At 38.8% G+C, this 12,987-nt stretch overlaps 2 protein-coding genes across 14 annotated transcripts in view; one reads left to right on the top strand and one right to left on the bottom strand.

Moving 5' to 3' along the window:
* The window catches only part of WDSUB1 (WD repeat, sterile alpha motif and U-box domain containing 1), a 43,796-nt gene that overhangs the window by 21,149 nt on the left and 9,660 nt on the right, over positions 1–12,987 (top strand). For 6 of the 10 annotated variants that reach the window (XM_083494523.1, XM_083494529.1, XM_083494528.1 and 3 more), the window contains 2 exons: positions 1,794–1,934; positions 5,357–10,807. In XM_083494523.1, the coding sequence (XP_083350649.1) occupies positions 1,794–1,934; positions 5,357–5,535 (320 nt within the window). In that variant the 3' untranslated portion in view covers positions 5,536–10,807. Of the gene's footprint in view, positions 1–1,793; positions 1,935–5,356; positions 10,808–12,987 lie in introns of those variants that run through there. The other 4 variants (XR_014523556.1, XR_014523557.1, XR_014523558.1 and 1 more) reach the window with 1 other exon arrangement.
* TANC1 (tetratricopeptide repeat, ankyrin repeat and coiled-coil containing 1) overlaps positions 6,694–12,987 on the bottom strand; it is a 129,336-nt gene continuing 123,042 nt past the window's right edge. For all 4 annotated transcript variants that reach the window (XM_083493061.1, XM_083493063.1, XM_083493060.1 and 1 more), the window contains 5 exons: positions 12,552–12,684; positions 11,706–11,797; positions 10,331–10,477; positions 9,857–9,957; positions 6,694–9,288 (listed from right to left, as the gene is read on the bottom strand). In XM_083493061.1, the coding sequence (XP_083349187.1) occupies positions 7,866–9,288; positions 9,857–9,957; positions 10,331–10,477; positions 11,706–11,797; positions 12,552–12,684 (1,896 nt within the window). In that variant the 3' untranslated portion in view covers positions 6,694–7,865. The remainder of the gene's footprint in view (positions 9,289–9,856; positions 9,958–10,330; positions 10,478–11,705; positions 11,798–12,551; positions 12,685–12,987) is intronic.

Here is a 12,987-nt window from a genome sequence, read left to right as displayed (position 1 = left end):
TTGTTTTAAATCACATATATGCCACCTTCCACATAAATGATTCCAAAGTGGTTTACAAAACAACAATATAATATAGACTGCCATAAGCATTAGGCAGTCTCCTCTGTGGACTCTAGTGGTGTTTGGAAATTAGCAGAGTTGTGCAGACCAGCTGCCTCCTGGCTTCATGGTAGAACAGGACACATCCTGCTGTCTCGGGTGCTTCCTGAGCTCATCTAATGACAAGATGCTGTGGAGAAACTAAAAGCTAAAATTCACGTGTGGTCTAACCTGCCTAGAAGGTGCACCATTTTAGCTTAGTTAACTTTATTTATAAGAAAAAGTATATACTGCTTGTAAGAAAACCTCTAAGTGGTTTACAAAAATATTAAGCATTAAATATCTGTTTTAAACTATTTAACAAGAATTCTAAAGATGTTAAAAGATTCTTAAAATCAACAGTATATAGAGATAAAACATGTGTAACTTCTACATGTTTGGCTGGGCTCGTCCTGTTACATTAGTTTTTTCTTTCTTAATTGAAAAGGTGACCAGCAGATGGTTTACATAGCATTTCATTAGTCTGTTTGATTGTTTTTGACACTTCTTTGGAACAATTTTTTATTACCCTGCAAATAGAACCAGCCTCTCTTCTAAGCTAATTGCCATGTAACTACATAAACATTAGTTAAATTAGGACAGCAAAAGCCATGGAAATAAAGTACAGGATTTTCACATTCATTCAAATTCAATGTGGTTACACATTAGAATTAAGGAAAGGTATGTTAATGCACCCACCAGCCACTATCTCTACCTCCTTCTACCTGTTATTTTCTTTCTTTTTAAAACATCACTAGAATATCAATTCCTGTACAAACATAGTTAATGAGTCCAGCTGCTCTTCTTTTGCACATGTGAAGGAGAATCCACATAGAAAGTAATAAAAGGTTCAAATAATAATGATTGTGGTGGGGCATCTAAGCAGTTTGGGAGTTCGTTAATAGTTTCCTCACTGAATTCTGAGCATTGCTAATGAGTTGTAATGACAACTTTGAAACAGTCTTGTTTTTTATTTGCTTGAATACGTTTATGCTGCCGAAGTTGACTGCAATGTGATTTAAAAAGGCTCTCCTGTCTGGTTCTTCACTGGATGATATTGGTTGAAAATAGTGTTATGTTGCTGCAGTATCTACATTCACTCTTACAATATTTCAGCAATAAATCATCGGGGGGGGGTCTTATTTCCCATCTGCAAGTAGCCTTTTAGTCTTTGCAGTTACATTATTCCCCTACAATTTATTTATGGGAACATGAGGTGCATCAGAGAATGACAGAAAAAGAGAACTCCAGCCTACCCCTACCCTATCCTCACTCTGTAGTCTCAGGACATATTTAAAGACTATACAACAGCAGCATCTGGGCCATTCTTCTAATATACCACAATGTTTGAAGGGGCAATGTGTGCCCAGGTATCACAATTGGTACATTTAGACTTTTTCAGTGTTACAGAAAAAGAAGAGATGAACTTATACCAGAAGTGCTCCATGACATTTGTGGAAAGAACACTTACAATTTGAATTGTAATACAATAAAATACAATTAAAAGCATACAGCATCTAGCACAGTGCATTACAATTGCTATGACAGGCAGAAAAATAATTAAATTGTTCACCAGTGATTTTAAAGTGATCCAGGGGGCAAAAAGTTTGGGAACCCATTGCTTTATGCCATATATGCATAAGATAAGCATTTTCAAGTTTGATTGTGGCACCAAGAAGACTCTAAAGTGGTCATTATTGTGAATTCCTTTCCAGAATCGCTAGGTCTTCGCAGTAAAGTATTGCGTAACATTGAGGAGCTGAGGACTGAAATGAAAACTGCCAGTTTGGGTATCCCTGATGAATTCCTATGTCCCATAACAAGGGACCTTATGAGAGAGCCAGTCATTGCTGCAGGTAGGTGTGATGAAAGTGATTTATATGTTTTTCTTATTTCTGTTCAGATAATAAGGCTCAGGTATTAATAATTTATCTTTATGATATAAAACTACTCAGGAAACTTTTAGTGCTCAATATTTTTATAGCATTGCCCCTCAAGCAGCAAGGGAAACCTTTCCTCTGGTAAATACAGCAAAGTCTTGCATGCAGGCTCTTTATGGCTTTGTATAGTCCCTGTGCCCAAGAATGCCATTTTATCTACACAGTCTAGTGGAGTTGTTCAGATGGTCAACAGCTTGCTGGATACAGACATGTCACAGGGACACTGCCATTTTGTCTGTTTTTGCCATCTACTTTCCAGACAAAATGGCAGCCCCAATGAGTTATCCAGAGGCTGGGTTTTGGTTTTGATGATATGCTGATATGCAACAAGGCGTATCTTAAAATGTTTCAGAGAATTCATTGCTGTGAAGTTTATAGTAACAAAACAATTGTAGAGCTGCATGTGAAATTGAAAAAAGGAATAATGTGCTCAAATTTTCTAAGTGCCACTACAAGTTCCTACAGAACACAATTGCTCTCATTTGAATGGCTATCATATAACGATATTTGGGAATAATGGGACAGAAAATAAGACTTTACTCTTCTGTTATAAAGTCTAGTTCAAACACTTTAGCTGCGTTCCCATACCCACTTGCTTTGGAGTGTTATTGAGCCCAATTGGACTTGCTTCTGAGTTGACCTCTAGAGAATTGCACTATAGTGAGTGCATATGCTGGATTCTTGTGCTGCTGTAAGGTTGCAATTTGATCACTGGTAGATCTCGATGGCTGAAAGAGGTTGTTAGTAATATACAGTGGTACCTCGGGCTACAGACGCTTCAGGTCATAGCTACTTCTGGGGAGCAAAATTAGCTACTGTAAGTGCTTCAGAGCAGTATATTTCATGGTATCTTGCAATGTTTTATGAGTTATCACTTTGCTCTCAGCTACAAACAAAGCAAAGAAGAACAGTGGCAATAGTTTTGTTGCCCCCCCCCCCAAAAAAAAGTAGTTGTGGGAAATAAAGGTATAGAAGTGAAGCAGGCTGCTACTGTTTGAAAGCATAAATGTGAACTCTTCCATACACGCCTGCTTTCCCCGTTGTCACCTTTCATTTCTCGCACAATGGGAAGTACTCACTGTTACAAAATTCATTAGATATTACAGTAAATGTTTGATTAATATTTTAGTGCCTCTTACATTTTCTCACGTTGATATCAATCTTATGCTGGAAAGTGCTAAATGCAAATATTGTGATTCATTTCTTCCTCTTATTTCTAAAAGGAAGAGGTAAAGGCAACCAAAACATATTTTTTTATGAGTGCTCAGCGAATGTCCAAATAAAACTATGTTCATGCTTCTGGGGAAAGTGTATGCGACTTAAGCAGAAGTAAACAATGGCTTTTACAATAAAATGGCAATGCATACTTTTTTTTTTAAAAAAAAAGCATCAGTATTGAATGAGGGCTATTAAAATGCAGATTGTCAATGGCAATTTACTGCCTAGTCACGTCACTGTTTCGGTGCTTCTGTTTTATACATGAAAGGCAATGGGCACAAGGGACCTTGCATAGCAGCTCTGAGGATTCTTTTGACAGCTTTGTGATGAACTTTGGGAAACCAATTTTAAAGCTCATATTAAAATAAGTAATATAATAGATGTGCATAGAATCCCAGCTTTCATTCAGCAAATGTTTGGAGAAGGTTGGTGGGAGAATGTTTTTCTCTACCAACAGAAAACAGTGTTCAGTCTTACCTTTTTATTGTAATTGTAACCCCTATGAGGAGTACAATTGCAATCATGGTTCAGGCAACATAAACTATGGGTGTAAATGTATCTAGTTATTGATCTTATAAAATAGCATTCATATCGCTTTGCAGTATAGTGCCTCATATGCAAAATGAAAAAATCTAAATTTTACCTATACAGTGGTACCTCAGGTTAAGAACTTAATTCGTTCTGGAGGTCTGTTCTTAACCTGAAACTGTTCTTAACCTGAGGTACCACTTTAGCTAATGGGGCCTCCCGCTGCTGCTGCTGCCGCCACACAAGTTCTTAACCCGAGGTACTATTTCTGGGTTAGTGGAGTCTGTAACCTGAAGCATCTGTAACCCCGAGGTACTACTGTAGTTGAGACAATAGAAAGGGGGCAAGAATAAGGAGTGGGGTCCACTTTACAAGAATTGTGACTTGGAGAAGTATTTGCAAAAACATCAGAGTTGCAAAGAGCTCCAGTGCCATATTGAATGTACATGCTACGGTGATTTCAAGTGTGCCTCTGCCTAATGTTGGAAATACGGTTGAGGGAGTTCTGTATTTATGCTTACATTGTTTACAATAGCCAACTTGGTTCCCTCCCAGTGCTGGGAACTACAGCTTCCATGATACCTGGTGATTGGGTGATGCTGTTCTTGGTCGATTGTGTGATCCAGTTCAATCACCGCCCCCTCCCCCCCCAAAAAAAGCTCAACAACTTTGGTCAATGTAATGGGTAGATCACTGCCAGTGTTTTTATAGTGGTGGTACATCGCAGTCTCTTGGAAGGTGGAAATCCCTGGACTACAACAATCTGGAGGGTACAATATTGGCAATCTAATTTACTGTATGTTCAAGCAGATAGACCCAAGTGTCGTTTTCACTGCACGAAATAGCTTCCAATGTTCATACAGTAACAACCACGGGCTCCAACTAGCCCAGGATACTCTACTGCAGAGGTGGAGAATTATCAGCCTGCAGGGCTTCCCTATTAGCTCTTTCCCTGCAGTAATTAAGATTTGATTTTTCAAAACCACTGTGGGTGTGAATAGAAGCTTTGTAAGGCCTGTTGCTGGGGGTTGTAGCTGGGGGAAGATCATCTCTTGCCTTATGTTCTCCAATACTTCTGCTACAAAACCCCCTTCCTGTGCAGCAATTGACTTGGAAGAAAGCCTTCCACTGAAAGCCTAATTGTTATGTGAGGATTGCAGCTTCCTCCATATGCACTACCACCTTGCCCACAAAGATCACCCTTCTGGTACTTAAGCTTGAAAAAAGTTCTGATGCTTTTTAAAAAAAGTCTAATTCCTGCATGAGGAGAGGCAAGAGTCTGGATGCATGTGAGGGTTGGCCCTGGCCACTGCAGGCATGCAGTCCCTGAATGGTGAGCCAAATTGTAATGCAGCCCTTGTGCTGAAAAGGGAAAAAGGGTTTTCTCCAGTCTTCTGCAACTGGCAGTAGCTCTCCAAGGTTTTGGGCACCAATGTTGCCCAGCTCAATTACATATCGGCCTTTTAACTCTGTATTCTGCCAAGGCAATTTTCTAGAATGACTATAAGGTTTTTTGTTTGTTTTTTTTTGTAGGGCATGCATGCATGCATGCATATACCCTTTTCCAGTAAAGTTTGTAATTCTCTTTTCAGATGGCTATTCCTATGAGAAGGAAGCAATGGAAAAGTGGATCACTGAAAAAAGGCATTCCAGTCCCATGACAAATCTCCCTCTTCAGAGACTTATACTTACCCCAAACAGAACTTTGAAAATGGCTATCAATCGCTGGTTGGAAACTCAGCCAAAATATAATGAAAAACAGTCTCCCTAAACAGCATGATTGTTCTTTCAAATAAGTGGGAATGAAGCTGAAGGTAGGTGAATACAACAGTAAACATCTTTGTGCTGTGGTCTCTCACTGTACCTCTGTATAAATTCAGCCCCTTGATTGAATCTGATCAGAATTCAAATTGCTACCTAACATGATTTATACTTGCATCTATAAGTTATGTTTTTTATGTTAAGCATGATCAAGTTAAAGTTGAAATTTTATGTATTTATGTAGTAACTTCCATTGATACTTAATGACATGCATGTGGGACATCCACATGCACAGCATTACGTGTCCCATTAATTTCAGTAGGAGAGCCAAGCGTATGCTGGATTATGTTCAATAATAAATTAAATATAATTTAGAAATTATGCTGCTGCAACAATTTAAGTATTTCATTTTGGGGCTTAATGAGAATTATTGGAAGAAATCATTTTTAAAATGACCTTTCATAGGCTCTTGTCTATATCATTTAAAATATGTAAAGAACTTTGTCAACAAAAGTTTAATTTTGGAGCATACAGCTAAGTATACTGAGCACTGTAGGGCTTAGTATAAAGGATGAAAAGGCTGAAGAGTTTGCATGCCCTGATTAGATGTGGCATGGGTACTGGTCAGCAGTGAATGGCAGGATCACTTTGGCTAGGAGCCAACATTGACATGCTTCCTTAATTAGCAGTTGACTATTATATTCAGTGAAGCATGGTCCAAGAACTAAATGGCAAACTTCTCAAACTAAGGCTAATTAAATAAGCGCATCATCTTCAGTGCTATTTTGTACAATTCTGATGTTCATAAATACTCCAAGGGGCTTGAAGATGCAGCCATGTGTATGTGGTAGGTACCCAGTGAGGACTTCTGGAGAGCCAGCATTGTTAACAGTAGTATTTGGACATGTCAATAACTTTTTATGATATACCTTTTGGTGCAGAGAGGTACCCATAGAATAAGGGTGTACCTTAGGTCTTCAGATGCTGTTGCACTCCAACTCCCATGATACTTGACTGTTAGCCATGCTGACTGTAGATGATGGAACATTTGGAGGGTCAGGTGGTTTCCTACCAAAACCTTATTGAAGTTGCATTAGTGATGACTGACTGGCACAACAGCTGGAGAAGGTAGATCAGTGAAAGGGTATGTATACTACCCAACCAGAAATTATATTAATAGTCTTTTATTTCATATGGGAAAATACAGTAGCTGTGCAAAAAAATAGATCTACAGAACAAGAGAATAAAATAAGATTGTACAAATACCAAGATAAACAATAAATAAGCTAGAGTAGAGAATAACAATTCATTTTTTAAATTGCGAGTTTTTTAAAAAATCACACAAGAATGCTGTTATAATGTACCTACATACTGTACACATGGAAATCACTGTTAAAGGGCAACAGAATACTCCAAGCTTGTATAACTCCAACCTCACAGGAATGTCCTTACAAACTACCCATCTTGAAAACATCCTTGAAATTGAAAAGAAAGCTTTTCCACTGTGAAACACTGAGGAAAGTATTAGGTGTCGTTCCTATAAAGTAAATGCACATGCTTATACTCCTCAGACATTTGTTGAGTGTTCTGTAAAAACGCTAGCAAAGCTTGTATTCCTCTTTCTCCTCCATCTTGTACTGACATAGCACCTCAAAAGGTGTTTGAATAAACTATGTAAAGTGCTGTTATATGTTGTTAACATGTCATAATTATATACTCAGTGCAATAACCAGGATGTCGGACAAAATTCATGCAAAATATCCTGTAATTTACCTCCTAAATTGCAGTAATGAAAGTCAACCTCAGTTGCACATTGGCTGCTGAATGATTTGCACAGAGGTGATAGGTTTACACCTGAATCCTTATGAAACTGGAATACTACTACTAAATCTTCCTGATAAAGAACATTCATGGACAGATTTGGATGTTCTGTGGATCCCACCACCTTGCAGGAATTAATTCATTTCAAGCAGTAACAGATATACATGGCTGTACAAAATAATTGTATTTGCCTTTCTCAAAAGGACTCAGCTTGATTTACTGACCAGTCTAGTTAAGCAGGCAAGCCTGTTTAAATCCTCTCTTAGAAAAAACATATTCTCCTACATAAACAAATAGCTCCTTAACTCTATGGTGGCCACTCATCTCTTGATTAATAGTCACAGGCATGCTGTGGACAGTCTTAGCGTTAAAGAAGTGGCTGGATGATCTGGTTTCTGTTATGCACCCTGTAAAATATTAGTGATTAATATCAGTAACTTATATGCTACTATGCACTAAGTTTAACAACCAGGGAGATGGTTCATCACTATTAGTTTGTAATAAAATGGCTAGCATTATTCAGACATTAGATTCTACGAAAGATCGCTTTGGCTTTGTAGAAGTCACGTGACTCAAATGAATGTCTTTATTAAGCTGAGTGTGCTGTTTAGAGAGAACTTCCTGGTACAAATGAGCCACAGGCTTACCTATCCTGCTATCTTGTGAGCAGGCAGATGCTTGGCACTGTAGTTCCTCTAGTTCTTTAGGCTGAGTTCCGTTCTGGATGCTCTCTCCTGGTATTGAAGAGCAAGCTGCAGGATTGCCATAGCTGCCTGCATGTTTGGCAGAGAACTGCTCACAACTCAAAGTCAGTGTCGTTCCAGCACTTTTCAGGAACCCTTCTGCAGCTTGGCCATGCCAACTGCGATTTGACAGGTTCATCTGCTGCTGCTGCTGCTGCTGCTGCTGCTGGAACCGCACAGTTTTATCCATGATCCCCATGAAGGGAGTATTCCGAGGCCTATGTTCTGCTGTTCCACTCTGACATTGACTACCTTTGCTTTCCTTGAGCCGACTATCTGGACTTTGCCCTTTTACACTCTCGCAGAAGCTGCTGCTTGAGGACAGGCTGCTTGTTGAGCTGGAAGCTACCATGCTAACAGAAAGCAGACCAGGACACATGGGGTTTTGCTGCCTTAACTCACCAGTTCCTTGAGATTGTAATAGACCTATGTTTTCGATGTTTGCAGGAGTGTGGACAGCTAGCCTCTCATGCGTTTTGGACTTGCTCATGAAGGAATGAGGCGATCCTTTATCACTATGCTGCAAGTAGGGAACCTGAACTGCTGTCGGTCTTTCACTGAATACTGCAGAGCTGTTATTGCCCGTGGTGATATTTGCTGATAGTGTACTTGTCCCATCCAAATGCTGGCTTTTATTGTAGCTTGGATTTGTGAGGTGCCTGGAGGTCACAGGGCTTGGAGGAAGATATTGAAGAGGCTGAGTCTTTGTGCTGGACTGACTAGATCCAGTTCTTGCCACAGACTGGACGGAATTCAGGTGCTGGTTGGTTTTTACTATCTGTGCTTGTTTTGTGGGCTGCATAGTTAAGCCAGGCTCTCTCAGAAATTTACTGCCTGCTCTGTTTGGAGGGGATATGGGTCTAAATTTCTGCTGGCTGCCTTCCTGAGAGTTTCTGCTGCTTGATGTATTAGCCTGGGAAAGTGGCAGCCTCTGCCCAGACGGACCAGGCTCGTCTTCATGCAAAAGTTCCTCCTCTTCTATCTCTTCCAGACTGAAGTGATCCTGAACAAGAGCTTCCCCCTCATTGTCAGAGTCATTGCTCGGTTGGGCTGGCAGAGGACACTGCTGTTTTTGTTGCTGTGTTCTCTGGAGCTGTTTGCACTCCTCTTCAACTCGAGCTAGCAGCCTCTTTATTTCTTGGTTTCCAGGGCACAACTTTATGGCTTCTCGCAAGTCACCAAGCGCTGCATGAAATTGCCTAAGAAGTTGGGGAGGAACCAAACACAAAAAAATTCTCTATAAAATATTACCTTTGGGGGAAAGCAGTATAGATGACAAAAATGCAAAAACTGTTTTTAGCAGAACTAAATGTGGTTACTTCGTGGCCCTAGCTGGAAGACTGCTCCCTTTCCTCTTTTTTAGCACACTTGCAAGCAATCTGATGTGAGGGGAAGGAATTGAATTTAAGCTGAACACCATAGACAAAGTGCCAGTCACAGTAATTGTTCCCAGTTCTGCTCTTGTGGAATGATACTTGTTTGTGGCATTTTTACCAAAAAACACCACCTTGTGCAAAATTATCCTATTCCCGCCCCCCCCCATTCTATCCAAAATTAGTGTTTAGATAATCGTGAGGTTCCCCCCCCCCCAAACAGAGATCATCATTTATTAAATATCAATATTTGTCCTACAACTGCAAACCCATTCCTGGTATCCCACAAGACTGCAGTTTCCATTACCATAAATATAAGCATATTGATTATGCAATTATCATAAAGAGAATATTACTATGAAATAAACTGTTGCTGCATAGCAACTGTCGGTACCTGCTGTTCCTCTTGGCTCTTGCTCTAGCATAATATGCTTCATAGGATGTGGGTTTGAGATCAAGTGCCTTGGTAGCAAACTCCTCTGCCATGCCAAAATCCTGCCGGAATAACCATAAAACGGTTTCAATTAAAAAACTAAAAAACTGCAATGAAACATTACAGTGCAGAGGAACTGCCTGGCCATTTCACTTTTGCACTGGGCAAGAGAGTCCTCATGGTATCATCTTAATCAAATTTCTGCTAACTGCTCTTGAAATTTGTACTGCTGACATGTTTTGATGATGTGTAGTATTAATATTGCTTATTCACATCACTTTTTAAAAAAGTTTAGTCATGATAGCACACACTGACTGAAAGGCTATGCAAGCACTCTTTAGCAGATCTATTCACCTAAAATTGGTATCATCAGTTTTTCCTACAGTCTCCATGTAGTCAGTCACAATGCATAAAAACTTGGACAAAAGAACTTACATTTGTTTTTCTGCGGCACCTTGAGAGGTTTAGATATAAGGAAACTCTGAGCTCATTGAAAGCTTTCATTTCTTCTCCAAAACTCTCTCGAGGAAACTTTCGTAAGGCATACTGGTACCGCTGTGCTGCCTCTTTCATCTTCCCTTTCTGCAGGGTGAAGAGCATAGAAGTGTGACAATTTGATTCTTAAATGTTGCTTTCAAATGAAAAATAAACTGACTTGTTAACAGATGCCGCTGGCGAGAAGATTAACAAATTTGAATGTTGGATTTCATGGTTAAAAAAAAGAAGAAGAAGAGCAACATTTTATTCAGCTATTTCCCTATGTTAGATCCGGCTCTTCTTTTGCCAATAGGACCTGCCCCTCCTGCCATAGCATATACAATGCATAACAGTTTCTTGAACTGGGACTTGGTGTGGAATGTATATCCTGGATACTAATCGTTTACTAGTCAATAATAAAACCTAGTGCCTGACTCTGTGTAAGCAAAGATTTGCCACATCACATATATGGGCCATGAGGGATATAGGTAAATGTATTATTGCAGAAGACACTAGCATAGTGTTCTGGTTTTTTATGAAATTTACCTCATGCCGCAGATTTATTTCTTTACAGTTTAGACAGTGTCCTGTCTTGCACATTACTATTAAATAGCAGTAATACACAATCCCCTAATGTGCAACATCGCAGTAAGATAATGTCAGAAACTACTTGGAATAAAATTTAAAGGAACTGTGGAAGTTTAGTTATTTAATGTCTCTACTCAGAAGTAAGTCCTACTAAGTTCCAAGAGTTAGATCCAACAAAGATGCCCTGTTCACACAGGAATTTCCACTTCTGCAACAGAACTCAGTGCATAATTGTCCCCAGTAAAGATCCACAAATCAGTAGCTTTATAGACATTGAGTAAGTTAGGGGGTTCATGTGAATGTGTGTATGGACAGGAACTGGTAACAAGAGCTAAACCTGAGAGGAAGTGTCAGGGATAGCATACAGTATTCCCTTTCTTATTATTATAGTCTAGAACATTATGTTCTGTGGTGTGCACCTGAACAATTGTGGCGGTATCACTGCAGACACCCATTACAGCAAGCAACTCTATTCTACTTACACATGTAAGTTTGTTTTCTTTATTTACACCCTGCCTTTCCTACATTCAGGATGATTTACAAATACAACTTATCATTTGCCCAAGATTACAATCATAAGCACACTTACATAAGAGTAATTACCTTCCCTACATTTAAGTAAGCATGCCTGGAACTGTGCTGCAAGAGTAGTTTGGCACCTGAAGCACTGGTATCTGCCATCATGCAACAGTTCATAAAAAACTCAAATTCTTAAGGTTATAAGCAAAAGGAAGGATCCACTTACTTTGTACATCATGTTTCCTTCCTCAATTAGCTTTTGTAGTAGGATAATCAAAATATCAGGTTTCGAAGTAGCCATGGCCCATGCTGCATTTCCTGGAATTAGAAGGGTTAACATTTAATGTTATACTGGACTCTTCAAATGATATTTAGCTGTGAACAACCAGATAGTTAATGATTTGGACTGAATTTCTCTTCTGTAACAGTGTCACTTAAATATAAATCAGTATTTATTGTGGCAGCACCTACACTTTGGAACTCCCTGCCTATTGATGCTAGGCAGTTGCCTTCACTACACTCTTTATGGTGCCTGCTAGAAATATTTTTGTTTAGACAAGCCTACCCAGATATGTAGAAGGTTGATTTGTGTTTTTAGTTTATTGAGGATTTTAATTTTTTAAAATGTTTTAAATAGTTGCTTTTAACTATTTTACTGATCATTTTATTGTCTTATTTTTATAAACCACTCTTAGGTTTTTTAACAATCAAGTAGCACATAAAATTTAGAAAATAAATAAATACATATTGTTTGTTTTTTAATAACGTGGAAGGATTTGTATATTGAAAGGTGAGCTATAAACAAGTGCAATAGAAAAATATTCTGTCTACGCTATAGCTGTTAATATTTCAACATCTCTAAGTAAGCTTAAATTACTACAATTTTAAATAAAAACCAGTTTTGCTGGAAAATGTCAATGTTTTTAGATGGCCATTTTTATTAGCACTAAAATGAATTTATATATTATTAGGATACAATGGGACTTTTAATGTGGTGGTTTAAGAGTCAGCAGTTGTTTTCTTCCCAAATAAAACCATTCTATTTGGCCAGTACAAGTTATTTTCCACTAACCTAATTTGGCTCCTTTTCGAAGCAGTGTGACCACCACTGATGTATTTCGACATCCAATTGCTCTGTCCAATGGGCGCATCCCACTATTGTCAACATGTTCAATCACTGCACCCTTCTCAACCAAATACTGCACCTATAAATGATCAAACACAGAGAAATTACATTTAAAAATAAAAAACGTGTTTGTGGCAGTGGCTGCAACACACCAGGAACTTCTCTTGCACAAGCTCTACAGCAATAATACACCCTTGAACTGCTCTTATTTTCCAGCTGATGCAGACGTTCCTAATGGATTATGTCCATTCGTATACCATCAATGTTTAAAGGCTTTTAGTGCAGCTCTTGAAATAAAAACAGTAAGAAAACACCACCTTCAAAGATATGCATAAATTCATACAGTTCGTTAGTTTCTGAAATCTGGGAAATCTAGTACAGT

The sequence above is a fragment of the Podarcis liolepis genome, assembly GCF_965112155.1.
Source record: "Podarcis liolepis genome assembly, chromosome: 1".
NCBI lineage: Eukaryota > Metazoa > Chordata > Lepidosauria > Squamata > Lacertidae > Podarcis > Podarcis liolepis.
This window is presented reverse-complemented; position numbering and strand designations above follow the sequence as displayed.